Below are 27,651 nucleotides of genomic sequence, written 5' to 3' on the forward strand. Positions count from 1 at the left end.
TGGAGATATGCGTGAGCTCCCTGTCTGCTCAGGATGCACCGAGCTCCCGGGGTTGCACCCCCTTAAAATTCTCTTAGGGGTGGTTGGGGTGGGGAGGGGGAGGCTGTGCTCTTTCCAGCAATAAATCAGCCTTCTCCCCCAGCGTTTCTCACATGCACGCTTTGCTACGGTCCCGCACTACCTGATTGATTGGCGGATCTTGAAACTGTCTCTTTGGTGTCCCAGGACCTGGGCACAGGCTGGTGTTTCAGGATGGACCCCCTCTTCCCTGCCCATATTTTGGAAGACCCTGACCTGAGGAAGCTGCTGAACGACTCCTCCATGCTGAACCTCAGCTTTCTGCCCAGTAACTGGTTTAATAACGGCACGGGGGACAGCTTCCTGCCGCTCAGCATCAAGATCACCATCGTGGTTGTCTACTCCATTGTCTGCATCGTGGGGCTGGTGGGCAACTGCTCCGTCATGTACGTGATCGTCAGGTAGGACACACAAGGAGAAGATCGGGGTGGGGGGCTGTGAGTAGGGCAGACCTTCCCCCCCTCCTAAATCCCTGCTGCAGGTGAAGCAGGCAGGTGCTTCCCTGGTAATTGCGATGCGCTTTGGAGGTAACTGTGTGGCATTCGTTGTATTGTTTTGGTTTTATTTGTTTTTTTCTCCCTTCCTAGGCTGTGATGAAGGTTCTCACCAGTTTTCAGCTGCCCTCTGGTGCCTCCTAAAGTTTAACCCAGAGAATGGAAGAGAGCGATCAGATCTGCTCGAAAAAAAAAATGGGGCTTTTTTTTCCCTTTTTTTTTTTTTCCCCTGCAAACTGCCAGGCAGGGAGCTGCTGTCCCTTAGGATGGCAAAGTGCTGGGAGCATCCTGCTGCCAGGGTGAGCCTGATCCTTGACAGGATCTCTCCCTCCTGTGCTGTGTCCAGCACCCAGCTGTGGCTGCAGGTGCTGCTGCCTCTGGGAGCTGGTGCTTCCCAAAGCTGAGGGCAGTTGCAAGGGAAAGGAAAGGGCCTCCTGGGAGATGAAAAAAAAAAAATCACAAATGTAGCTCTTCCAACGCTTCGGAAGCTATAGACGTAAGATGGGACAGGATGCTGTGGAGATGAGGGCAACTTCTCTGGCTCCTCATGCTGAAGGTGGGAGAGCAGGGGGACCTCTGTAGAGACATCCAGCACAGAGCACACAATAATCCAGCAGCACTGCTGGAGCTGCTGGTGCTTGGTTTTGCTGGGGTTCAACCTCCCTTATTTCCTGGAATTAGAAACCCTCTTCCCCCTCCACCCCGTAAGTACAAAATGAGTTTATGCAACTGTGGTTCTGTGTCAAACACCAGCAACCCCCTTCTGATCTCTGTCTCCTGTATGTTAAGGAGTGAGCTTCCATTTTATATATATCTCAGAGCACATCCCTAGCGCAGGTGAATGCTGCCAGCAAGGAAAAGACAAAGCGAATTTGTTTTCTCCTCCAACAGAGGATGAAAATATTTAGCAGGTATTCAGACATTGATGAGATTAAGTCTCGCTCCTGCCAGGAGCTCTGCTGCTTCCAAAACATCTTCCCCTTCAATACACACAACTCGGCTGCGGGAGATGCTCAGAATTAAAGCTTCAGCATCACAGGTTGGTGAGCGGTGGCTAAATCTCTGCTCTGAGGGCAAAGAGATGGTTCATCGGGCTGCCTGCCCGCTGAGGAGTTTATGGCTGGAGAGGGGATCAGGTTAGCCCTGGGGCATCTGGAGGTGGAGAGAGGAAGAGTGCAGCAGTGCCGGGTCTGGAGAGCTCCTCTTTCTGCTCAGTGTAGTAGCAATGACTCAAGTAGTGGCACGATGTTTGTGGGTGCGTGTAAGCGTGGGGAGTTGTGAGTCTCTGTGAGTGAGAAGTCTCTGTCCCATTGAGATGCAGCAGCCTGGGAATGACTGGGCTGGTCCACAGGGAGGAGAAGGGAGTCCGTGACCAGTGCACAGACCTTAGATGAGTGTTGGGACGAGACTTGGAGGAAAACTTTTCCATGTCTGCACAGGTCTTGCTGGACCCTGCCCAGGGCTATGTCTAGTATATCAACAAGAATATGAAGGTCCCAAACCAGCAGTCGTGTGCTTTGGTGTGTAAGGTCACATTTTTTAAACTGTGGCTTCTGCTCTGCTTCTTTTTGGCTTTTATGTGAGCCTGGAGGGTCCCCTTGGATAATGTGTGCTGGGGAATTTATAACTGAGCTAGAGCATGTGCAGAAGAAGCTGCTGGTTCTCCCCATTGGTGTCTCCTGGGAGCCCAGTCCTGGCTGAGATCAATGCTGAGTTATCCCTGGGGAAATCACCCTTCTTGGTTGAATGAGTAACCGTGACTTTTGGTTCTCTGTGCCCAGGATTTTTCTCTCCTTGTCCAGTCTGAGGTCAGGAGCAGATGTGGTGATAAGCTGGACTCAGTATCTCAAACTTTTGACCCTGATCATGCATCCAGATTCACACAGAGCTGCCAAATTAGTGGCCATGCAAGGAGCATGTTGATGACTCCTCAAACACATTTTTTTTTCCTGCCAGACTACAGCATTGATGCTTCTGGGTTTTGTGCCTTCAACACATCTTTTTTCAGTAGGTTGAAAGTTGATTGCTGGTAAGTCAGCATGGAGGTTTAGGACTCCTAGTGATATATCTCTTCCATTAGCGGAAAAGACTGACAAACCCTTGATGCTGCAGCCCTATCATCTGTAGGTATGGTGCACCTGCAAAAGCTCGTTTTTTAGTTTTTTTTTCTTTCCGTGCTTGTATTTCACAAGGGATAAACCAGACCAGTTGCTACACAACCTATAAGAAACTGATGTATTATCTTCCATAAAAAGAATGGTATGATGATGTAGACAGTAATTGTTTCCTGTTGTTGAGGGAGCTGAGAAATGCAAAGGCTCTAATATCAGCACTCGAGGAAACTGAAGGTGTCAGGAAGGCTTGTTTTTACTCCTCTTGAATGAGGGTTTTTTTGTGGCATGGAGGGAAAAGTTTAAAATCTCCCCACATGTCCCACAAAAAAATCCTCCTCTAGGTTTTCCCCTCTGTTGTAGAACGCAGCCTACCTCTCTGTTACGCCTGGAGTGATTTAACATTTGGAATGATTAATTTATAGAGACAGTCTTCATGTGACTGTCAGTCCCCTTCTAGTGCTGAGTAGCACTAACTGGGTAAGACCAAGAAGGGCTCTCATCAGGAACACGATTTCCTGGACAGTAAAGGGCCTGTTGTGGAACCCTGCCTCGTCTGCCGCTTTGTTCTGCTGGCTCATTGTGGAGTTCCTTGCCAGGGGAGATAATGCCTTTTCCCCCTCCCCTCCCCGCCCTCTTTTCCTTCTGCTGTTTGCTCTCTTCTGCATATATTTCCTTTTTAATGAACGTGCAATAAGGAGTTGAGCAGCACGAGGCAGAGAGGAGGTTTGGGGGGAGAGCGGGGGAAACCAGCCAGCTGAGCTCCCTCTTTATCTGCAAGGCTGGTTGCCTGAAAGCTTTGGTTTTTAGGAAAAAAAGTGAAGGGGAGAGGGGGAATGCTGTATCGTTCTTGGGGCTGAAGGTGATGCTGACCCATCACAGGGTGTGACAGAGATCCCCAAGCCTCCGCCAGCCCCCGCTGTGCCGAGGGAAGGGACAGGGGGCAACATGCAGCTTCTGGCCTGGGAACATCTGAGTTCTCCCCAGCTCCACCGTGCTGCTAGGATGCTCAGTGGTGACAACCTGGAGGACTCCCTTCCCCAGTGCTGGCTCTGCTCGCTCAGACTGGGCAATGATGCCTCTTCCTGGGCGCTTTTTTTGCCATGGCAGCTCTCTGTTGGGAGCCCAACAAAGTACTGGGGATGCTCAGCCCACTCTGTTGAAAAAAACTGTTTCAGAACATTTTAAGCAGGTGTTTAGCCACACTGGGGCTGTCAGGTCCCTACGCTTCCATTTGCTGCTTCCAGGTGAAGCTTTAGGAGGAGGGATGTGATGGGGAGGTGCCTGCATCGGGTGGCTGCTGGGGTTTGGCTGTGCCAGCTGTTAGTCTGCTTGAAAACTGCCTTCATCCCTGAGAATAGAGGTGGGGGCAGATGGCTGTGATGAGACAGGGAAAATGAAGTTAATTGTGCCATTGCAGAGGTGCTGATTTCTTAACAGAAAGCTTTCAAAGGGAAGAGACCAGCTGTGTGTCTGAGAGCTGGGTGTTTAGTGCATTGTGGACCCAGCGGACACTGGTGGGGCCATCTGAGACCTCAGCTCTCTCCAGATCCACCTCTTGAAGGCTTTCATGGCTAAAACAAAAAAAAATAAGATAATTGTTGGAATTTGTAGAGAAGGGAAACCCATGCCAAGGGCGCTATGCTGTGCAGAGTGATTGGAGTCAAGGGAGGATGGCGAGGTGCGCGGGAGGGGGACCTGCTGTGACAGTGGCTGCAAAGGGCAGGTCTGCAACTCCCCAGTGTCCAGGTCCCCGTGAGCTCAGGTGAGCTGGGCTCAGCCACGTGGCTCACGGTTGTTGTGTCTGGCCCCTGCTAACACAGCTCCTGCCACTGAAATCTATGCTGGAGGTCTTTTTGTTTCCCCCAGTTTTGGCAGGATGAGTTACCCACATGCAGAGCAGTAATTCGGTGATATTCAATGCAGGACTCAGTTCCCAGTGTTTTTCAGGGACTAGGCAACTCGCAGCAGCTTTTAGGACAGGAGCAGTTCAGCAGAGGCCGTTCTGGCACACGAACAGGGATGAGAGCATCTTACTGCAGGACAGATGCTGGTGAACGCGCTCCTTAGACTGAAGCACCATTTCTGGTGGCGTGAGCATCCCTGCGAGTCCCTGGGTGAGCTGCAGAGGCTTTTTTTGCAGCAGCAGCTGCCCAGCCTCTGCCCTCAGCACAGCAGCAATCGGGGCCGTGTAGTGTCCTCGTTCATGCTGGTGCCCAGAGAGCACCTTGAGGAGGGAAGGGCACCGGTGTCACCCAGACATGGCAGTGAGACTTGGAGAGCAAGAAAATCATCCATCCCAAAGTCCTGCTGGCTGGCAGCAGACCTCTTAACCCCTATTAATCAGTCACTGTCCTGCCAGGTAATTAATAGGCTTTTACATGCCGGTGTTGCTGGCTGCCTTTGCTGTAACGTCTGGCTTCATAGTCCAAAGTGATTTGAATTTGTCCTCTGTCAATTCCCTGGGGTTTTTGTGGCCTGTTAAAGCATTAAGAATAAACTGGCTTTGAATTGGGTAATTTCGATGAGGGAGCTCTGAAAAGGTGATCAAAGCAGCAGGTACACGAAGAGCACGGTGTGGGCGTGTGGCTGGGAGGACACAAATCATGATGGTACGTGCCAGAGCAAACATCAGCTTCGTACAACCTACGGGCTCAGAGCTGGCTGGGAGCGGAGATGTCAGTGAACTGGTGCTCATTTCCACAGTGAGAGGGTGGGAGCAGCTTGGCAAAAATCCTCCCTGAGCCTTTTCTGCTCTGTTTTGTTTCCCTGGGCATGTCCGGGGAGGGCGGTAAAGGCTGTCGCTGATGCCAGGACGTGGGGTGGGAACGGAGGGAGCTGCTCAAGGTGAGCAGCACTGTCTGCATCCCAATTAGCTGGAGCTACGGCTATCGAAATCGAGAAGCAGAGGGGATGCTCACGGTTCCCAGCACTGAAAGCTTTGCTCTGCTCCCTTTGCCTCTGGTATCTGCAGCCCCGTTTCAGGTTGTAGGTTTGCTGCAGCCAGCTCGATCCTTAGCCCTGGGGCATGCGGAGCTGCTCCCTGTCCTGCAGCCTCAGGGTTCTTGGGTAAAAAGGAGGGAGTGATGCTGAAACAAAAGGTTTGCAGCTCACCCTGAGGCTCAGCCAGGGACAGAATTCCGCCTTGTGAAAAACCTCAAAGCCCAGTATGTAGAAGAGCTGTTTCCTACCCATCTGCTCTCCCAAATGATGGGTTCCCCTTGCTGGAGCACAGCTTCGTCCCAGGTAACACTGCTTGAGGTCCACTTTGCAAAAAAAGGAGAGGGAAGCCAAGTGCTGAGCTGATATCCAGATGTTTTTTTGCTTTCGGGCTTCAGCAGCCAGGAGAACAGGAGAGCAGAGCGATTACTTTTGTGACAAATAAGGTGGATGGAGAGCTGAGAGCCGCCCTGTGGGAGATGCTCCATTAGGAAATTGCCTTTGTGACTGAGTGCAAGAAAGTGGCTCAGCAGGGCGCTAATGTCCTCTGAGGTGGCCACAGGCATATCTGTGTCTGAGCTGTGCTGTGGGGCACACCTAAGGTACCTCCAACAGCCCAAGTGTTTAATTTGTTTTTGTTTTTTTTTCTGGTGCAGATTAAGAAAGAGAACACTCTCAGTTCCTGGAGGAAAAGGGAAAAAGGTTAATCCGCAGAGAAGTGATTAATTGACTTTTTTTTTTTTATTTGACCTGAACATTCTGGAACTGTTTGGGAACATGGGTTGGTTGGGATAGTGGCTGTTGGCTCTCAGCGTGCAGAGGAAGTGGAGCTAGAATTAATTAATTAGGTGTAAATTAATTTCCCCACTTTTCCAGAGCACAAAATCAGCCTTGAAATCCATCTGAGGGTGGGTCAAAGGAGCTAAGCAGTGGGCCAGCTGCCCCAGCATGTCCCATTGATGGAAGGAGGGAGGGAAGGTGGCTCTGCTGTCACCCCCAGGGTGGGGAGGAAAGAGGCAGCAGAGAGGGATCCGTGCATGGAGGGAGAGCGGATTCTGCAGGGCCAGGCTGAGGAAGTGAATTCTTATCAAGAACTGTCTTGGAGGAGAGGACCCAGTGAGGTCTCTCGGGGTGGAGGAGTGCAGGAGGGAGATGAAGGTTTGCAGCCTGCACTCCCCAAGCTCAGGGTTGCCTGAGATGCCCCAAACTTCTCACTGTGCTGGGGACAGGGATGTGTATAGAGGCAATGTTGTCCCCCATGGATGCTGGATGGGTCACAGAGGTGGGTGGTTGCTGCTTGTTTCTCCTGCCAGTCGATGATAAAATCCCGAACAACCAACCTTTAATTTTTTTTCAGTTTCCAGTAAAGTTGCTCATCGTTGTTCAAAACCGCAATTGTTATTCCCTCAGGTGATGATATCAGTAAAAGCAGTTGGTGTTAGAGGCACATTGATGAATTGCCTCCACATCTGATCCTCCTGGAAGGATGGACTGGAACAAACTTATCTTTGAGCAGCTTGAGCAAGCCCAGTCAGGTCCATGGTATGCAGAGGAAGACTACAGCTCCCAGGAGACCTTACGGTCTTAGGTGACCAAATAATTTCCTGAAGCCTGAGCTGACAATACTTATTTTTGTGTGAGCTGATAAGGAACAGCAATTTCACTTCATTTGAATTCCCCCCTTGCTGACCTAGAGGGGGAAATGCCCGAATCCGTTCACAGACTGGTCTCATCCTCCCGGTGTCCATTGCCTCGTTTATGCCAACTGCAAGAATTCAAACGAAAAAGAGTAAAACTCGCCCACCCTGAGCTGCTGCTGCTCTGGGATTCACAGAGTCCATTTTTGTGTAACTCTGCTTAGGAGGTCCCCAAGTGCTGAAGCCCTGGCAGCTGCCTGGCTCTGTTGGATTTGCAAAGCGTTTGCTTGTTCATCCCTTCACAACTGGAAAGATGCTGATGTTTTTCCTTTGCTGTTTTAGGTTGTAGAAGCTTACCTGAACTGGGATGGTTTTCTAAAAACCCCCTTTCTTGCTCAGCTGCTGTGACTTCTGGGCCAGGAGGAACCTGGGTCAGGCTTATGTGGGCACCTCAAGTGCTTCCATCAATGTCCACCTGCTCCAAAAGCTTCCCTTGACTTTCAAGGTCAAATGAAGGATAATTTTTTCCTAGTTTTCTAAGGCCTCTTTCAAACATCCGACTTCTAATACAAGCACAGCTTAGAGCTCTTAAAGGGGTAAAAGAAATAAATTAGATTTTGTGTTCTGGATTGTGGATCTCCTGGTGGCTATTCTTGCAAACCTGCTTGTGTCTCAGCAGAGCTCAGAGCGTGGCAGTGCTAATGTTCCTTGAAGCATTCAAATAATCTATCAAGAGCTGAAGCTCGGATCTTTTTGGGGTGGAGGTGGTGTATAGTGCTGAGGAGTGCAGTTGGGGATTTGCTGTTCCAAATGAATTTGACAAAAAGAGCTTTTTTAGCACAGATCAGACCCCATGATGTTCTAACACGTATCAAACTGAAAATAACGCAGTAGTTTATGTGAGTGTTACCCTCAAATGAACTTGCCCTCCATTAATAACACAGATCGCCACTGCCATTTCTGGCAACATTTCTGCCAAGGTCATTAGTGTAGTAAATGATAGATGAGCTGTAGTTTTAAAATTATACCTATTTAAGCTCTTATTTTGCCCGTGAGAGGAACATCCTGAAGCTGAAATGTTAGATTCAGTCACAGAGTCACCATCGAGTTTCCATTTCTGCAGACTCTGCATGTGTCCTTGGGAAGGTGATCACATCTTTCTTTGCATCATCTCCCATGGGTAAAAAGGCGATGAGCAAGGTGAACCTTCTTTTGGGGCAGTCAGTTCATGCAATAAAAGCAGTATAGAAATGACAAAAACCCTCTAAAGTAAATTGACTCATGACTTTAACTGCAAACTACTCCTTTCTTTAGAAAGAGCCGCTGTGATATTTTGATTTCTGATACAAACCTCATTTCTCCCAGCTGCTGCTGGCCATCTTGCCAATTCTGGCCCATACAAAAGGGCTAATCAACTTACTCCTGGACCATATGAAGCCTTTCAAATCAGCTTACCAGGCAAAGCTCTCGCTAATATTTATAATAATGAAGCCATATGTGATGTAATCCTAGATTAGCCTTACTGAAGTCGCTTTTCAAAAAGCACAGTGTGAGTTGACGGCCTCAGGCTTTCATGGTCATCGCTTGCAGTCTGAGGGAATAAGCTTGTCCTGCCCGTGAAACTGATTGTGAAGGTGCTGTTTGTATTGTTGAAGGAGCCAAGTTGAACCGTATGTTGATAAGCAGGTAGGAGGTAGAAGGGAATCTCTTCCTTCAATCTCTTGTTACAACATCTCCTTCCTGCAGTGGCAGAATGTCCTCTTTGGTAGACTTCGATGTCTTACCCATCATGGGCAGGTGGAGCTCTAACTGTTGCTCATTCCTATGTTTCAGATTCACCAAGATGAAGACAGCAACCAACATTTACATCTTTAACCTCGCTCTGGCTGATACCTTGTGTCTGATGACCTTACCCTTCCAGGGTACAGACACATTCCTGGGCTTCTGGCCCTTTGGCAACGTCCTCTGCAAGATTGCCATCTCTATAGACTACTACAACATGTTCACAAGCACCTTCACCCTGACGATGATGAGCGTGGATCGCTACATTGCTATCTGCCACCCTATCAAAGCCCTGGACATCCGCACTCCCCACAAGGCCAAAGTGGTGAATGTCTGCATCTGGGCACTGGCTTCTGTCTTTGGCATCCCGGCAATGGTGATGGGGTCTGCGGAGAATGAGAACAACGGTCAGTAAAAATGCATCCAATGGGGTGGGAGGTGTTGGTGGTCAGGAAAGCACCCATGGGCCTTGGGGAGACATCGGAGAGGGGAGGCAGTTCTACCAGTGCAGCAAGGTCTCTGCTGTAAAGCCGTCTTGATTCTTTCCTTCCTGCCCTTGCCTTTCTGTATCTCTGCTGCTGCTTCTCCAGTGTCCAACACGCCTGAATTAAACTGAATGTGCTTGATATGGGTTTGCTGATCTTCCTTTCCTTTTTATTTTTTCGCTTGCAGAAATTGATTGCCTCATTAAACTCCCTTCACCCGTGGATTACTGGGATCCAGTCTTTGGCATCTGTGTCTTTCTCTTCTCCTTTATGATCCCTGTGTTGATCATCACCATTTGCTACAGTCTCATGATCAGACGGCTCAAGAACGTCCGTGTCCTCTCAGGCTCCAAGGAGAAGGACCGAAACCTGAGGCGCATCACCCGAATGGTCCTGGTGGTTGTGGCAGTCTTCATCATCTGCTGGACTCCCATCCAGATTTTCGTGCTGGTCCAGTGCTTGGGTGCCAAGGCAGAAAGCGAGCTCGAGCTGGCCATCTCCTGCTTCTGCACCGCGCTGGGCTACGCCAACAGCAGCCTGAACCCCGTGCTCTACGCCTTCTTAGATGAGAACTTCAAGGCGTGCTTCAAGAAGTTCTGCTTCCCCACCGCCTTCAGGACCGAGCTCCAGATGTCCAACAGGATGTGCAGCATCGCCAAGGATGTGGCCTACGCCTGCAAGAACTCAGAGGGGACTAACAATCCGGCCTGACTAGGCATGGAAATTCCCATGGTGGCTGTCACCCAGCAGAGTCCAACCACCCCCACCTCAGAGCTAACTCAGATAACGGCTCTTTAGCAGGACCTCAAGCCTGAGAGGCGACAAACTGAGGAAACAATTTTGGGGGTTGGGAAAACCGGATACTCCAAGAGCATGAAGAAAAAAATGAGCCCGTTTCATGCGTTTTTCATCCCAGTGCACCTCGCGCTGAGGAACACGTTTGAGATCAGCCCTTTGAGCCTTGTGCAACATTATGGAAAATTTGGAAATTAAGGGTTGAAAAACGGGCATTGCTCCTGGAGCTTGCACTTTTGCTGCTGGGAGACAGACAAAATGCAAACCATTCCATCTCTTCTCTTTCCTCCCCGAGTCGATGCTAACACCTCACGTGGCTCACCAGGCGCTCGCACGCAGCTTTTACTCCTGCGGCATCGCTCTGAAATTAAACTTTGCTGAAGCCGAAGTGGGCAGCAGTCAGACAAAACCCCAGATCATCTCCAGGATGAGTCATCACAAAGGGAAGGATGTGGGGAGGGAGAGGGGAGAGCTGATGGAAGGGGAAATTCAAGCTGCTGCACGGCTGGGAGCTGGGAGAGGACATCATCAGCTCCTGCAGGGGGGGTCTGGAGGAGACCCCTCCACCTCAAGAGGGGAGCGGGGACCAGGCATTGTCAAAACTGATGATCATAGCTAAGAAGAGGAGGAATGAAAGACAGATTAAATGAACACAAATTCTTGTTTACATGCTGCTATTATTTTTTTTTAAAACCCTGTATTTCCATTGTAATAACGGACAGAATGTATCTGTATATACACATTTCTATAGGGATAAAGGTACCGCTGTACCGTAGGATTTCTTCTTGCCAAGCATGCCTTGGGGATCTTCCTCAGCGAGAGGAGGGAGGAATGAAGTGGCCTATGTCTGTGTGTATTTATATATAAGGGAAAGCCGTTTTGGAGAACTCAGAATCGCAGGTCCTCTGGAAGATATGGACGTTTCTGGTAGGAAGGGAGCTTAAACCAGCCCCCCTCGCTCCACACCAGATAAGAGGTATGCAAACCATCCTAAAGGTGGTTTGGTTTTGGTTGGGTTTTGGATTTTGTTTTGTTGGGTTTTTTTTTTAAACAAAATGAGATCCATGATGCTGAGAGCACTTGGGAACTGCTGTTGAGGTACCAGCTCTCCCACCAACCGTAGACTGATCTTCCTCTCCCTGTAGGCCAGAACTTTGTGGAAAATGAAATGCTCCGTCATTTCATTTGACAACAGAACTGTTCCCAAAGAGTTTAACCACCGAGGACAGAAGACTTGTACTCTTCCTGTAGCACAAAAGCCCAGGGAGACCTGGGCATTGGTGGCTGGTGGTGGGAAAGCAAAGCAACGATGGGAGGTCAACTGCAGCGTGAGAACCGGCAGCATCGTCTGGAGCATACAGATGTCACATGAATATGTTTCTTGTGCTCTGGTCTATGAGATTCTGTATTTTGAATGTATCGATTTGCCAATATTTTAATGCTGTCATGTCCTTTATATATGCTGTATAAAAGAATCCAATGTTATATTTCCATGTAGGATATTTACCTTATGGTTGGGCTTAAACTATAGTTGCAATTCCAGTGTCCCATGTACAGGACTCAGATCCCTCATAAACTGCTCAGGCTGGGAGGATTTTTATGCTGATTAGCATTTGATTGGGAATCTGGAGGGGAACCAGAGCAAGCTTTGCAATTAGCGCTTCCCCTGAGTATTACAGGGGGACAAGGAAAATCTGGGCACTTCATGCACTTTGCAGTGGATGTGTATCCTCGGGCACTCACCAGGAAATCTCCTACAACACCGAGCACGCTGAGAAAAACTCCCTGAGAACTGCCAGTGAGCTGCACCCATGGCCTCAAGAGAATAAGTTTGGTGGGGGGTTGAGTTCATGGCCATGGTAACAGCGGGGGCCAGCGAGCGACTTTGAGTCTTTTTAGCCCGATGGCTGTGGCACGGTCTGACAGGGTGCTGGGTACAGCCTGACAGGGTTCAGTTGTCCATGGAGCTGGGAATCGACTGCTCGGCTTTTCCTGCAGCGCCGTTAGGGAGCCGGAGAGAATTTGTTAGTGGCTGGCTAAGCAACAGCCACCCTCCCTTTGTAGTTCTTGGTTGGGATTTTAAATGGATTTATGTCCTCTGAAAAAACATACCAGTGTTTGGCTATTTTTTTTTGCCTTTTTTTTTTTTTTTGGATAAGGACTTTGTTATAATGACTATGCTGCAATGATCTTACATAATCAAATAATAAATGTGCGTTTACTAAGCTTTTTTGGGTAATTCTGTGGCCCTTGCAGTGAGTGTGTTTAGGCATTCTGTTCAGTGCTCAGTGGAGTTTGCTATAAGAAGAGCAACAAAAACCTGAAAGCAAAAGCTTTATTGTACTGTGCCTCTGGAGTTAAAGGCTTGCGCTTGGCTGGCCGGCTGAAGTGCAGGCTCTTGAATTCTCTTCTGAAATGGTTGTGTTGGTATGATTTTACAACTGCTGCAGTGTAAACGACAATTTCCTAGGTGGCTACTCGTGTGCTTTAATAAAGGAAAATAAAAAAGCTTTGTACTTGGAATGATGTGGAGTCTGAACCACCCAGCCGTGTGGATCAGGGCGTTGTTTCAACCCCTGCGCTGCCGGGTTCTTTGCGCCTGCGTTTGTGCAACAACACCAAAGCATCCGATTCCTTTTTATTGAGGTCAGGGGGAACTTCTGTGGTGCAGGTAACTTTGTCTGCGGGCAACCTGAAAACAGAAGATGGGGAAATGCCAGAACATCAGTGGATGGAGATGCGCAGGAGCTGCCTGCACCCTGCCAGGCTCCGCAGCTGCTCCTGGTCTTGCAACAGGTGGCTCTCGTGCTGTTAGAGGTGAGGTCTGATGCAGGGCTAAAATGAGTTCTTCCCATGTGCTCTCCCCACACCTCCCAGGAGTTACAGGGCTAGGCCTGATCATGGAGATCAATCAACTGCAGAACTGCTCCCAAAATAGAGCCGAAGCAATATTCTGCAGCCGGGAAAGATGGATTAACCAGTGAGACGTGCAATAAGAAAGTGCCTTCTCTCTGCACAGAGATCAATATTCCTACCCAGGCAGGTAAATATCAGGAGAGGGTTTTTTTTTATTAGCAGTGATTTTTATTTTTTTTTTAAGCGAAAGGAAATTGGTGAGGAAAAAAACCCTGAAATCTTTATTTCTTTTCTAGTTCAGTTAATTATAAGTACCCAGGGGTGTGTGTTTATAGCAAAACCATAAACCAAAGTGCTTTATTCAGTATTATGGGATTTATTAATGTACTAAGTGTTGTCCCTGCTGCTGCTGGCTGGAGACTGCTTCTGGGAAGGCTGAGGAATGGACGAGCCAGGAGCTGAGCTCTCTCCCAGGGAGCTCCTTGACTCATGGCACTGGCACATCTGGGCAGATGTCTGGCTTTGGAAGGATGTTTTCCTCCTGCAAAGCCTCATCTCCTTTCCTCTGCCCCCGCTCAGGCTGTTCAGCAGACAGCTTTCCTGCCAGCATGAGTCATCATTTCTAAAAGCAGAAAAAAGGTGCAGAATTCATAGAATTTACACTCTCACTGAAGTTTAGGCGGTTTTATGTCATGGAAAGGGCTTGCTCGGAGAGGTGCTTTATCGAGCTACAGGTCAGACCGAGGTTGATTGGTTTGAGGATATTCTGTTGAGATCACCTTCCTCTTGCCCTCTGCCTGCAGGAGCTGCAGTCTTCACCCGCTCAGCACACCTCGGCCCCACGCTGAGCCCACAGCATCGATGGGAATTTTAGCAGAGGAATAAAGCCCGACTGTAGGAAAACAAAAGCTGCATTTGCCCCACATGGTGCCCATTGCTCTGAGCTCAGGTCGTGCCCTAATGAAGATGAAGACACCATCTGATGCTGAGCAGTTGTCATATGTCTTATTATTATGTTTTATGTCTTATTATTATGTCTTATAGTTGTCATATGTCTGATTTTTGCAAGATGTGTTTGTGAGGAGCTAGACTGTAAATATTTTTTTCCTTTTTTTTCTTTCCTTTTTCTTTTTTTCCTCCCAGAGGAATATTCATTAACTCCTTGAAGATCTGTGACTGGGCTCTGACGTCTCTCTTGGTACTTCAGGATATCATTGCTGCACAGGATGATGCACGCCCGTGGAAGGGATGCCTCTCACCCCACCATGCTTTATAGGGAAGATGGATGCTCTCCATAGTTACAACCTCTTTGGTTTAAATGAAAAGGATCTCCAGAAGCAGCTAGTGCTGGTGCAGCCTTTGCTGTCTGCTCAGAACAGGGACTCTTAGACTGGCAGCCAAAGCAGGCTTTGCCAAACTAACTCCAGCTTGCTTTCCCACTCATTTCCCTGTGCTTGCCTTCAGCTATTTTTGTGGCTATTGACACATAAGCAGAATTCTCCTTCCTTCAGCAAGGACAACACCCTTTGGACAGATCCTGAGCTGTAGCCCTGATTGTGTATTCTTGGCTTCATGCCGTGTTTCCACGTGAACCTCTGTGGTGGCCGGGCTTCATTTGTGTGACTTTGCAGAACCAGCTGGTAATTCATGTCCCTGATCTTCCCCTTCCAAGCCTTGCCCAGGGCTGTCTGAAGGACCAGTTCTTACTCCCTGGCCATCTCCTATGCTGAGGAGAACCACGAAGCTGAGATGGAAGGGGTAGAGGGACAATTGTCTCAGCCTCATAATGAAAAAGGTTTGTGAGCTGGCAAGGCTGGAGAAGGGAGAGGAAATGAGAGGTGGACCTGAGGCTTCAACATCAGCCCATAACCCAAGAGCCATGGGGTTGCAGGACTAAGAGAGATGATGGGCTATAGGAAAGTAGAACATAGGCTGTGTGATTCCAGTGGGTGTATGGTGTAAGGTTTTTTTGGGGAGGTGGGGATGTGATGTTACAGGATCCGTAGCCTCTCCTCGCCACAGTAGAGCTGATGCCCATCTATTTCGAGTGGCCACATGCACCTGCCCTCTTGCCCATTTAGACTGGGGCTGCATGCCACCTTTGCTCGAAACAGGTGACAACAGGTGTGTTAAGGTCATTTTGCAAGAAGGATTTTTTTAGGATTTTTCCAAGCAAAGGGGCTACTGTTGAGGTAGGTGCACTTTAGGTCAAAGAGCCCCGTGGCTCACAAATTCCCTTCGTTCCTTTTCCCAGTGCCCTGAAACCTGGATGAATTGCATGACAGAATGAAATAATAAATGAATGGAGCAACATGGTTGTGTATCTTGGCAACGATGATGCTAATCAACCATGTAAACTGACTTCTCTCTCTCTCTCCCTTAATGCAGTGAAATCCCAGCTGTCTGCGGTGCAGGAGCGATGCCGACTCTCTGCAGTGCTGGGCGACACAGGCAGCCCTTTCTCCATCTCCTGTCTCTCCTACGACTCACAAGGTTTCTTCTTCAGGAACCCAAAAAACTTGCTAAAAGCTCCCTGCAGCAGAAAGTGCATAATAATATCAAACACCAACTGGGTTCACCTTCACCCCCCCCGGAAAACATCTCTCATGTTTGAATTCCTGGGAATTTGGTCCTCCCATGGCTAAGCTGCTGGAAGGGCCTCCAGGAGCAAACTCCATTGCTCCGTGCTGACACATGGCATCACTTGGGACCAGAGTAGTGAAGTGGAAGGATGAATCTGCAAGAAACCAGGGAGGAAACTTGATTTTTTCAAAGGGAACCACTGGCCTGAATTAACATCTTCCCACAGTCTTGTTTTGGCTATGTCAGATTACCTTTCTCCTGGCTGCAGAGAGGAGAGCAGGTGAAGTTTGAACTGGCTCTGTCCATTCCAGAAATGCTGATTTCTCTCATGTGTTTTCAGCCTGCCATGTGCAGTGAGTGCTCTGAGGAGCTCACACCATGCTGATTCATTCAGTGACAGGGAATAGAAACACAAGCTACGTAGTCAATATGAAATAAAGATTAATGGCTTTTCGGCTTGATTTCCTCTCTGTGAAATGAATCCTGTGTTGTGATTTGGCTATTTAATGTTTGTTCAATGTTCAGCGTTAGCAGCAACCTCTCTGCGTGCAGAGGTCATTCGTTTGCGTATTTTGGACTTTCCCTCCCTTGCACTGCTCTTGCTTTGCTTAACCACAGAGAAAATTCCTGGTGATAATAACTTGCCTCTGGGGATTAAGCCTAAAAGACCAGGAATGGAGGCTAACCTCTGGTGCCGGTATTTATCCTCGCTCCCTGCATTCGTGCGGCAGCTCAGGGGTGGGGATGGAAAGCCAACTGGGTATGCTCTCCCCACAGACTGTTTTGGCATCTGCACCGGGGTTTAACTTGAACGTGTTGGAAAAATGCCTCTTGTCTTCTGAGGAGTGTGTGTTAGTGATGACACAGAGCCCTTCTGCCCTGGATGGCACAGGAAGAGCTGCCCAGCTCTGAGCTGCCCCAGACACCACGGAGCGGTGACTCTCAGCCTCTTCTTCCCGGCTCCAGTCAGCTGTGAAGGAAGGAGCTCAGCCAAGAGTGACCCACGGGCTCCGAGGAGTCCACTGTCTCCATTGCAGTGCTAAGAGAAATGTAATTACATCCATAGCATTTCCATCAATACAAAGCAGCAGCAGGCTGAATCTCAGGAGAGGTTTTTCATTGCGTTGAAATCTGACTTTATTAATTACCAGCTTGTGATCTCATTTGAGGCTTGAGTTTATGAAACTGAATCCTTATTTCTCTGCTTTCCTTATTCAGCTGCCTTATTGAGATTTTTACAGCGGGTGATTTGGAGCTGAGGAACATCCAAGATGCCTTATTCTTCAGGCATGAGCTGTGCAGGGGAACAGGGAGCAAGGGGAGGCGATGGAGATGTACTGAAGTCTCGGTGAAGAAACGACAAGAGAAAGAAATGACATCTCAGGAAAAATGAAAATGGGGACAGTTGCCGGCTGTTGAAGGTCTTACTCCCAAACTATAGTTTAGTTTCCCCTCTTTGGGAATTCCCTTTTTCCACATGGGATGGTGGGGGCAGCACCCAGAGCCTCCCAGCCCTGCCCAGCGAGAGGACATTCTGTGAGGTGCTTCAGCGAGCCACCGCCAGCCGTTGGTGCAGCCTCACCTCCTGGCAAAGCTTTCCAGACTCTCACTGTTTATCCAGTGAGCACCAGACTGGGCTGTAGGCATCAATGGGAGTGCCTGTTTTGGTTTTTTTTTTTTTTTTTTTTTTAGACATCAAATATTTAATTTTTATTTTTTTAAAGGGAAAATAGCCACTGAACAGCCCTTGAAGCTTCGGGTTAGTGTCTAATTCCACTCGAAGAGCTTTGTTAGATAATTGTAATACTTTTCTGGGAGAAAATAGAGCAATTGAGGCTTGTAATTAAAAGCTATTCAGACAGCTTTGATCTTTCTCTCTGCATCTTCACTTACCAAACACAAATGCCAACGAGAAACTCTTGGCAATGTTTACTGTTGCTATTCTTGTTCTTCGCCTTTAAATTAACTCCTCTTCCTCCCTTCCAGGAAAAGAGAGGTGGAGGAAAATAAATGTGGCAATGTAACATGTGGCTTTTCTAGAGGGGTTTCTGTGGAAAGACTTTTTTATTTTTTTTTAGGAGGATGCCTGACATCCTGTCACTCCGTGATCATGGCAAGTGTGGAGCTCTTCTGGAGACCTCAGAACAGCCCTAGATCAAGCCTTTGTGACCCCAAAACTGACTCCAGTCACAGCACTAGCTGCAGTGGTGGCACAGATGGGGTAAGACCCAACACGGTCTGTGCTAGGCAGGGGACAGGGAGCTGCGGTGCTGTGTCCCTATGACCCACAGAAGGTCCTCAGATGACCTCCTGCTTCACTTTCAGCCTTCCCTTGAGCAGCAGGTGGGAATGCCAACCCTTCTGAATTCACCAAAACCCACTGGTTTCTCCCAGAACCATCAGTAAAGTCAGAGGGTTCCCGTTACCTCAGGTTTGCAGTGGGGGGTTGGTGACACATCAGCACTGATCATTCCTAGTCGAGATGACACCCAGGGGCTCCCAGCATCCCATAGGCAATACAGAGGATAAGCCAGGCTGAACCGAAAAGGGTCAAATTCTCTGTCTTGGGTTACTTTTGGCAGTATCCTCTAGAGACATTTCTGCTTCCTATCTTCTGTATTCCTAGTTTTTGCTGATCCATTTTTAACCTCTCTTTTCATACTCTTTCTCCCCTCTAAAGATGCTTTTGAGAGCCGTGGGGGGTTACTTCTTCTCTCACTCAAAATCATGACCAGCAGTAGGAGACAGTGCGAGGCTGTGTAAGTACCGGGGATTAAGGCTTCGCGGGGGAACAAGCTGCAGCACAGCTCGGATGAGGACAATTGATTGAAACAGCCGTTATTACTTGCTGCAGCATGAAGGCTTAAAAAGCAATAGTAATTTCCGATCCCTGCCTCTTATCTCAGATGCCTGCGTTTAAAGCCTGCGGTGGGAATACGAGCCCTGTACGAGCGCTAATTCCTGTTTCTGGGGTGGAAAATGCCTTCTTCTTCCTCTCCCAGGAATGATGAAGCAGAGTGCTCCGGGGCTATGCTGTCCTTGTGGGTGCAGCCGGAGCAGGGAAGGCAATGTCCTTCCTGGAGAGCCAGGAGCCTGCTGCTGCAGTGGGCAGGAGCAGCAGAAAGCCTTCAGCTCCTGCTGTAACCAGGGAGCTGCGAGGTAACCTGGTACCTTTGAACTCATAAAGACACCCTGGACGGTCCCAGCAGGAAATTTCCCTGGCTTCAGGGCTGAGCTGGTGTTCCCGCTCCACACACAACCGGCTGGAAAGGGGGAACTGTGCAGGTGGCTGATTGAGCCTCCTGCCACCACGTAGACCCTGGAAGGGATGCTTGGTTTAGAAGGGGATTTATTTGGTGAATTACTGAGGGGGTTTATTTCCCCTCTTCCAGCCTTCAAGATGCAGCTGACGCAGGCTGGCATGATCCACAGCAAGCCAGCCCTGGCAGCCTGGTGAAATTCAAATGAAGGAGCGGGCCAGGAGGTTTTTCCTTGGGGGGCAACTTGTGCAACGAGTGGGCAAACGTCTCCTCGAAGTGAGACGCAAGGTGCGGAAGCCCAGCCTGGGATGCCGTGCTCAGGGGGCTCTGCCCAGGGGCGCAGAGCCCGGGTTTGCGGGTTTTTCTGCAGGAGCACGGTACGAGGCTGCCTGCGAGGCCAGCAGAGGCTGCGGGAGATGCGGCGCTGCCGAGCTGCAGGCAGAGAGTGACGCTTAGCGGAGATGCTGAGAGATGGGGCTGCTCATCCTCGGGAAGAGGGAGCGTGGGGGGATCTGAGCAATGTCCGTTTTAAATGCCTGATGGAGGGTGCAGAGAAGAGGGAGCCACGGTCTTCTCAGTGATGTCCAGTGACAGGACAGAAGGCACAAACCGAAGTATGGGGAATTCCATTTTATCATAGGAAACAGCTTTTACTGTGAGAGTGGCGAAGTACTGGAATAGGTTCCCCAAAGAATTTATGGCATCTCCATCCTTGGAGACATTCAAACCCAAGTGGACATGGTCCTGAGTGACCGGCTGGAGGTGACACTGCTTGAACAGGGTGGGTTAGACTGGGTGATCTTCAGAGGTGCGTCCAACCTCAGCTGTTCTGTGGTTCTGGGACATTCGTGACAAAGGGGAAAAACTCCAGCAACTACACTGTCAGGAGTGAAAGTGAGTGACTTACACTGGAAAGGTCCTTTCCACCTAATGAAGCATATCAGATTTTCCACCTCATGAAACATCTTGCCTTTCCTACAGACTTAACTACAATGAGCAGTGGCGTTGCAGCTAGCTAGACAATCTGTGACTGAGCTGACACGATTTGAGCCAGTCTTCTGCACTCGGAGAAATTTTTCCACCTGGGGAGCCCATTGCCAGCAGATGGCAACCGTGCTAAAGCAGTGGGTGCCCATGATGCTCCCCGGGCAGGCTGGATCTGCTCCCCGGCCTTGCCTGGGCTGCTCCAAAGGCTCGTGCAACATCTCTGCACTCCTTCATCTGCCTCCTTCCCCGTGATGGTCGGTCAGGACCACAGCACCCAGCTTTCCTTCCAGAATGAGCCACCTGCATGATCCCCAGTCCTCCATCTGCCAGGTCTTTTTCATCTCCTTCAAATTCTTTGAGTCACTCGATACCTCTTGAAAGTCAACAGCACCTTCTAAATAGAGCTGATCTCTTCTCCAGGTGCCTCCCCCTTCCTCCTCTTAGGACTGGGGTTTGCTAAGCATCACCCCACACACCTGCATGTGCCAGGACCAGGATTTTGAAAAATCCTTGTGTTTCCTGACAATTGCAAGGCGCAGCTAGTGAGAAACAGAGATGGCCACAAAACGTGGCTCAGGGAGTCTTGTGGGCACTAAATCTGGGCATTTAAGATTTTGGGGTTATGGACCCACTACCTCCTCATGAGGCTGGCTGAGACTGGGGATTGAGCTCTTGATCTTTGCAGAAAGCTATAAATTCCTGGAGAAGTTTCACCTGGAAGAATGCGTTCCCCTTCAGTGTTCTTCCAATTTGACAGCTTTATTATGGCAAAGGCAATGCAAGTGGTCTTTAATTCACAAATCTCTCAGTTTTCTGAGAGGGAAAAAGGAAATTGCCATCGTGATGTATTGAATGTTGTTAAGTTTTGTGTCAGGACTCTGAGGACACTGACAGAACTGATTTGCCCTGAGTGGCCTCACCTGGGGTCTCCACCCACACCCTCACCCATTGCTTGAGGAGCCAATTTAAGCTGAGCCCTGCAGTTTCTAGTCCTGCTTGTTTGGAGGAACATCTCTCTCTAGCCCTGCCTCATGGACAGACCTCAGACTCACATTGCAGCCTTGTCTCCAGCCCCATTTTCTGGACAGACCTCGAACAGCTGCTGTACACTTTTCTGGGGAAGTTTGGACAGGTAAGAGCCTGGCTTGGTGTCTGTGGAAAGCTGAAGAGAAAAACTTTAGCTGGGACAGCCTTCTTTAAACCAGGAATAAATATAGACTAGCCTGTAGGGTTAAAGGGTGCAAGAGTGAGCTTTTCCCAGACCTCCTGCTTACTGAAGCCCTACAAACCCCTCGCTGCTGCACTCAGCTGGGAGTCACCTTCTAGGGCAAGGGCTGGGGGCAGTTTGGGTTGTGCGAAGGTGATGAGGGCAGCTAGTCTTTGGTGTTGCTTTGACCAAAAAGAGCCTACTCATGTTTAATGAGGTTCTTTGGTGGTTAATACAGAGCTGAGGCTTGTGCATCCCTCCTGGCTGTGGTAGGTGGCTATTAAGGACGGAATGTGGCAAGGAGGAGCCCCACTCACCTCTGTAGGTGGGAGGTAGAGGTCAGACTTCGCGCCTACGAAAGCTGGAGAATGTGGTGTGCTCCCCCCCCTGCCTTCCAGTGAGGGAGAAGTTTGCTTACTGGGATGAGGATGATGGGGCTTCAATGTGGTTTCTGTAGATACTGAAGATTTCAATATGGTGTTTCTGATCTCTGGGCTCTTCCTCTCGAGTCCTGCTTGTGTTGAAGTACTTTCACTATTTACCTGTTAAAGAACGAATTTCATCTGTAGTGCCTGCTTAAAATTTTTCTTGTGGCCTTAAAACATCTGTATTTCATTACAAATCCACAATATTTTATTTTAGAGTAGATAAAATGCAATATATATAGAAAAAACATGGGAAAAGTAGTTTAAGTGTCTTTTTTTTTTTCTGGTGAAGGAAGGACCAATCTCTCTTTTTTTTATTTTTGCCTATGAGATTTATTTTATTAATCACTCTTATAAATATATATTTGACAGTAAACAGGAGCAATTGGTTAAAAGTAATTGCTAAGACAAATTCCCACGGTTGCCATAGTGTTTGTATGGTATGTTGTTTAACACTATACATGAGACCCAAACCTTTCTTTTGGTTTAAGGTTAACTTATGTTAATTGTGCAGGAAGGAGGGAATTTGGGATGAGGGTGGAAAATTAGACATCCTTCAAAATCAAAAACAAATAATCAAAAAAACCACATACACATGGATGCGAAAAATGGTCATTTTCTCTTTTAAATACTCATTTTACATTTTTCATCCATTGTATTGGTATTTCATTGAAAGTGCTTGTTAGCTCTGCTTCACGAAACAATCCTCAAACAACATAGCTTTTGAGAGCTGAGATTTATCACATTAGTTGGAAAACTGGTCTCTGTCTCATCTCTGCTGTACAGCAGATGGCAATAAAGGATCACAACGTAGTAGAGGTACACCTCTGAGAAGGAAGCTTTCGGTCCTTAATGCTTCAGAGTGTGTAATTAAAAATAAGAATAGAGAAATGCAATTTGGAGAAGCTGGGAGGTGCAGAAAGCGAAGAATGCGGGAGTTGCAAGTAAGCAGGACAAACCATGTGAATGATGAACAGACACACACACTACATGTAAATGAAAGAACATTGCATGTTCTTTAGCCACCCTCTCAGTCTGCAAAGTTTCCCCTTGTGAAACCATGTGAGGGAGGGGATCTGTGAGCCCCAACCCACTGTTCAAGAAGTTCTGCATTCCAGCATCTTCCGGAAACTTTTCCGGAAGCTGTCATCTAGGAAAGCATAGAGGAAAGGATTCAAGCAGGAGTTGGCGTAGCTCAGGCTGGTGATGAAGTAGGATATACCAATGACTATGGAGGTCTGGGGCAAGTCAGTGGTCAAAGCCACAATGGTGGCCAAGTGGAAGGGGGTCCAACAGAAGAGACACACAGCCAGCACGATGAAGACCATAACAGTGACTTTCTTCTTGGCTTTGTCCAGAGCTTTAGCATTAGAGTTCAAGTGCATGTTCCTCAGCTTGTAGAGCATCATGGTGTAGAGGATGCAGATGGTGGATACTGGAATGGCAAAGCCAAGGATGAGGGTATAGATCCTGCTGGCTTTGAACCAAAACCTTTCAGGCTTGGGGAAATTGAGACCACAACTCTTGATCTCCAGGTCATCTATGTAGACATTGGCAAAGATGATGAAAGGGAGAACTATGATGGTGACCAGGATCCAGATGCACAAACTGACAATCCTGGCTGCTCGGTATGTGCGATGTGGCATCCTCTTGGACCTGACTGTAGCCAGTACTACCAGATACCTGTCTATGCTCATCACTGTTAGGAAATAAATGCTGGAGAAAATATTGTAGTGATCTATGGACAAGATGACCTTGCAGAGGACTTCTCCGAAGGGCCAGTAGTGGAGGAGGTGTTCAGCAATATTGATGGGCAAGACAAGTGTGAACAAGTCGTCAGCTATAGCGAGGTTCAGGATGAACATGTTTGTCACAGTCTTCATCTTGGGGGCCTTGAGGATCACGTAGATGACAGCAGTGTTGCCTGTGAGCCCAACAGCACAGATCACAGAGTAGATCACAGGGAGGACAACATAGAAATCGGCTGCCTGCTCTTGGAAGGTGAAGTTGAACCTCATGCTGTTGTCCAGGTAGCAGCTGTTGCCTGTGTTGCTGCAGCTGCTGTTCAGATCATCCCAAAGAGAGCTGTTTCCCATGCTGCTGGTCACAGGCTGCCCTCAGCTGTCGCTGAAAGCCTTGCCAGCCCAGGGGAGAGCTTTTTCTTCTGTGAGAAGCAGCTGCTATTTCATTTAGAAGTGGATTATATCCAAAGAATGAGTTGTGAGGCAGCATGGACCACCCAACTTACCTCTTCTGTCCCCCACCATTGGAGAAGTTAAAATTTTGAAGTGATCACGGGAGGAGGGGAAAAAAAAGATTGAAAGACACATAAGGCTCCATAAACAAAGTAAATAAGAGAATTATAACTCCCCATGAAAGTCAAGGAACTCTTCTGAGAGCATCCCAGTGAGCCTTGGCTTTTCTCTGCTGGCAAAGTCAAGAGGCTCCAGTTCAATTCTCTGCAGCAAGAGTTTTTCTCGGGGCTGGCAGGAGTAGGGAGGGCAGAGAAGGAGCTTTGTGCTTGTTCAGCTACTTGCAGCCCTCAGAGGACACGAGAGGTGGCTGCTGTTTCACTTGCACAGCGTTTGCTTTTCCATGCTGGAGTAGAAGCATTGCAGTGTCTAATTAGAGCCTTTCTTTGTGTTCAGAGTTCAGACTCTTTTTCCTTTGCTGAGATTTCACAAATGAAGTTTCTGACGAGGCTGCTGCCCGCTCCCAGGGCTCCCTAGCAAAAGAAGGAAGGAGGGGAGGGAAATAGTTCAAGGAGTATTTCCAAAACTAAGGGTTAAAGGCATTTAACCCACAACTGAAGTAACCCTTTAAGCAAGAGTAGGTAATGAACTTATTCAGTGTAAAGTCCATCCCCATCCCAAACAGCTATGGCAGCAGAGAACTTGGCAGAGATGGACAGACAAACCTGAAAATCTCAGAAGTTCAGGATTATTTGGGTCAGGGAGTGCCCTGAAAATAAACTCACTTGGGAGCCAAAGCAAGAATTAGCCCCATCCGCTTACATCTGTAGCAACTGCCCCATCCTCCCTATTGCCTGACCCACGCTTCTAAGAATTCCTCTGCAGGGAAGCGACCAAGCAACCGAATCCCCCCTGCAGTGAAGAGCAGAGATTTGGCAGCAGCTCCACAACGTCTCTCCCCTCACTTGAGACTTTGTGGGTTTTTTTCCCATTGTTGCAGAGCCCTGAAAGGAACGGGGTTAGGGGGTTTGGGGGCTTCCTTACCTGGGGAGCGGCTTCGGCACCTGCTGCTGCTCCTCTTTGGCACTGTCGAGCCTCTTCTGGTTTAATCCAAGCTGGAGGAGGGTCCCAGGGATGCTGACGTTCCCCGGCTTTGCAATCCTATCGACACGGTGTCTCCATGGCCGTGTTGCAAGTCGGAGCAATTAGCACTTGTTCGCATCGGGGAAGGAGAGGAGAGGGGAAAAACCCCAACTTTTCTCTCTGTGCGGCTGTTTGAATAAGGTGCTGGTGAGCAGCTGATGCTCCAGGGCTGCTCTCAAGAATGAGGGAGATGTCGAGGGGGTGCAGGCAAAGCTGTGGCTGGCTGAGGGATGTGTGAAAAGGGAGGAAGGGGGGGGTTTAAAATGCCTCAATAGGGAACACTGGCGGGTTTTAACAAAGGAAGATGCATAAATGGGGGGGAGGAGGAGGAGGGCGCACGACATTACAGCGCTCAAAATGAACGAATAAACAGACATACCCTGTCAGATCTGAGCTGGTTCCAGCTGCTCAGGGGGAGCTCAGCTGGTTTTCCCCAGCTGGGTCTTTGGTCCAGCTTTGGAAATGGAACGAAATCCTTCAGATGTGCCTCCCAAGATGCAGGAGTCCTGTGGAGCTTCACAGAAATGCACCCCAGACCATATATATGTAGCAAAATCGGCAACAACGTGGGATTGCTTTACCTTAATGTCCCTGTAAAAAGAGGAGGAAGGAAATCAAAGGGATTTTGATTCTCCTTTTGTCTTCTAAAAGCACCCCTCAGCTGCAGGTCGCCTGACCTTTGCTTCGACACCAAGGGAGCGAAAATGCAGGCATCCCTCAGCCGTGCCTGGCAGAGTCATTTAACCAAGCAGGTCAACTCCTTTGTATGAGCCACGTAGCCAAGAGCTGGGTTTGACTTTACATCTCTTCTGTAAACATTTACCCTTCTCTGGCAAGATTACACCCACCCATAGCTGGGTGAGAACAAGACACTTCATTGCACTTGGGGATGTATCTCCTTAAGGTCATGAGTATAAACGACTTTTCAGCAGAGGTGTTGTTTTTTGGTTTTATGCCCAGTGTACAACTCCTAAAGATATTTTTCTATATTTCAGTCAAAATCTGACCAGTCATTAGACCTAAGCAAAATAAAACACACAGATTGAGAAGATTGATAGGAATGGTATGGAGGATTTTTCTTCTATGAAAGACCCTCCCCCTGAGCCTTCCTCTCACCTGCTTTGGGAAAGCTGGTGTGATTTGTAAGTGCTTCTAAGGGAAAGAAGGGCAAAGGTGATTTTCCAGAAATTGCTGTTCTCTTTGCCAAAGAGAAGGAAATAAAGGTAGCTTGAGAATTTCGGGAGAATGTGATGTTAAGTTTACTGATCTGTAACTATTCCACAGGGCAAAAAGCTGTAAAAGATATTTTGCATTGAAAATCCTTCCGTTATGGCTTTCTGCTTTTCAGTGTTTAACACACATCTCTTAGGTCTCTGGGAGAGCTTAAAAGCTGTCTTTTCTCTCCTCCAACTCTGCTACCTCGGAGCTAGCTGTCCTGGCCAGGTGCTTTGGCCCAGATACTTTGATTTTTGGGACATCCCCTTGGGGTGGGAAGGCTGTGCTTGGTGAATCGCACATTCCTCCCAGGCTGTCTGTCTTACCTTATTTCTCATTAGCTCGGGTCTCCAGCGTGCCTTGGTTAGGATGCATTTGATTAAAACAAGCTTGTCAGAGAGGAGATGAAGAATTTAATCTTGTCATCTGGTGTGAGTAGAGGGGCTTTTGCTTCTTTCATATCCCCCAGGCAAATTCACAGCACCTGCTTTCTGAGCTGTGCTCCTACACTTGCATAATTCCTCTCACAGATTTGCAGTAAAACTCGCCTGCTCTGGGGAGAATAAACTGCAAACAGATCTAAATTCATGCATGGAATTGCTTTGCAGTGGGAGCATCTCCCTCAGCAGAGACTTTTGATCAGACCAGAGCTGGTGGCTGAGCACGGAGGCACGTTGTGTGCATCGGCATGATGTGAGACGGGGAGTGCCTAGAGGGAAATCTGAGAGGATGTTTTATTCATCTTTTCTCTGGCTGGGCATCCTCTCCACTTGATCGTAAATGTTACAGTGGCTCTGAAAATCAAGCACTGGTTCAAGATGCTGTTATGAAGGACGTGAGCTGTGTTTTTGCTCTGAGCCACTTGGATCTATTCTGCAAGGGCAGCTCCTTCACCAGCATGGGGCAGGAGGGATGAAGTTCCTATTCCTGGCAAATCCATGCCATGGAGATGGACTTTGCCACTTGAAACCCACATGGACACTCTGTAGCTTGATTCAGCTGTGCAAACAAAAAGAAAATGCAGTAAGTTAGGGAAGGGGACATCCCTTGCAATGCTAAACCAGTGGTGCTTTATCACCTTAGTTAAACTGACCTGCTGCTGACTCCAGACAAAGGCCATCCATCGGTTCTGCCTTAGGAGACAGGAGGCTGTGCTGATGGCAGTACCCGGGAGGTATCAGGAGTGCCAGCATAGAATCAACCTGATCGAGTTCAAGGTGTCCCAGATCACCTTTAAAGGTCCCTTCCAGGCCAACACATTCTATGATTTATGAGTTAGCAGAGAAGGCAAGCCTGGCATTTTGGGCTCCTGCTGCTGTGAAAGAGTCAAGTTCATCTCAAGGACACAGATGCACAATCAATGCTCTTTGGTCACCAAAACAAAATGTTCTTGGCTGACTGTCCTGCAGTTGCTGGTTATTAGGGTGATTTGTTTGAGGTGTTCAAGCTTTTCAAAAGGTG

The 27,651-nt window shown here is 48.5% G+C and overlaps 2 protein-coding genes across 2 annotated transcripts; one reads left to right on the top strand and one right to left on the bottom strand.

Moving 5' to 3' along the window:
- The first annotated feature begins 306 nt into the window (after positions 1-306).
- Positions 307-10,238, top strand: OPRL1 (opiate receptor-like 1). The gene is made up of 3 exons (XM_009864549.1): positions 307-479; positions 9,094-9,449; positions 9,715-10,238. Exons 1-3 carry the CDS (start codon positions 322-324, stop codon positions 10,236-10,238), a joined length of 1,038 nt encoding a protein of 345 aa, XP_009862851.1. The 5' UTR covers positions 307-321.
- Positions 10,239-22,737: 12,499 nt separating this feature from the next.
- NPBWR2 (neuropeptides B/W receptor 2) lies at positions 22,738-23,736 on the bottom strand. Its single transcript, XM_009864550.1, has one exon. It carries the CDS (start codon positions 23,734-23,736, stop codon positions 22,738-22,740), a length of 999 nt encoding a protein of 332 aa, XP_009862852.1.
- Positions 23,737-27,651: the final 3,915 nt, after the last annotated feature.

Source organism: Apaloderma vittatum, unplaced genomic scaffold (genome assembly GCF_000703405.1).
Source record: "Apaloderma vittatum isolate BGI_N311 unplaced genomic scaffold, ASM70340v1 scaffold14552, whole genome shotgun sequence".
In the NCBI taxonomy this organism is placed as follows: Eukaryota; Metazoa; Chordata; class Aves; order Trogoniformes; family Trogonidae; genus Apaloderma; species Apaloderma vittatum.

Excerpts from the sequence above, each read along its gene's own strand:
- OPRL1 (XM_009864549.1), top strand. The coding sequence starts at position 322 with ATGCTGAACCTCAGCTTTCTGCCCAGTAACTGGTTTAATAACGGCACG. Across the intron at positions 480-9,093 it reads GTCATGTACGTGATCGTCAG|ATTCACCAAGATGAAGACAG; the intron begins GTAGGACACACA and ends CCTATGTTTCAG. Across the intron at positions 9,450-9,714 it reads TGCGGAGAATGAGAACAACG|AAATTGATTGCCTCATTAAA; the intron begins GTCAGTAAAAAT and ends TTTCGCTTGCAG.
- NPBWR2 (XM_009864550.1), bottom strand. The coding sequence starts at position 23,736 with ATGGGAAACAGCTCTCTTTGGGATGATCTGAACAGCAGCTGCAGCAAC.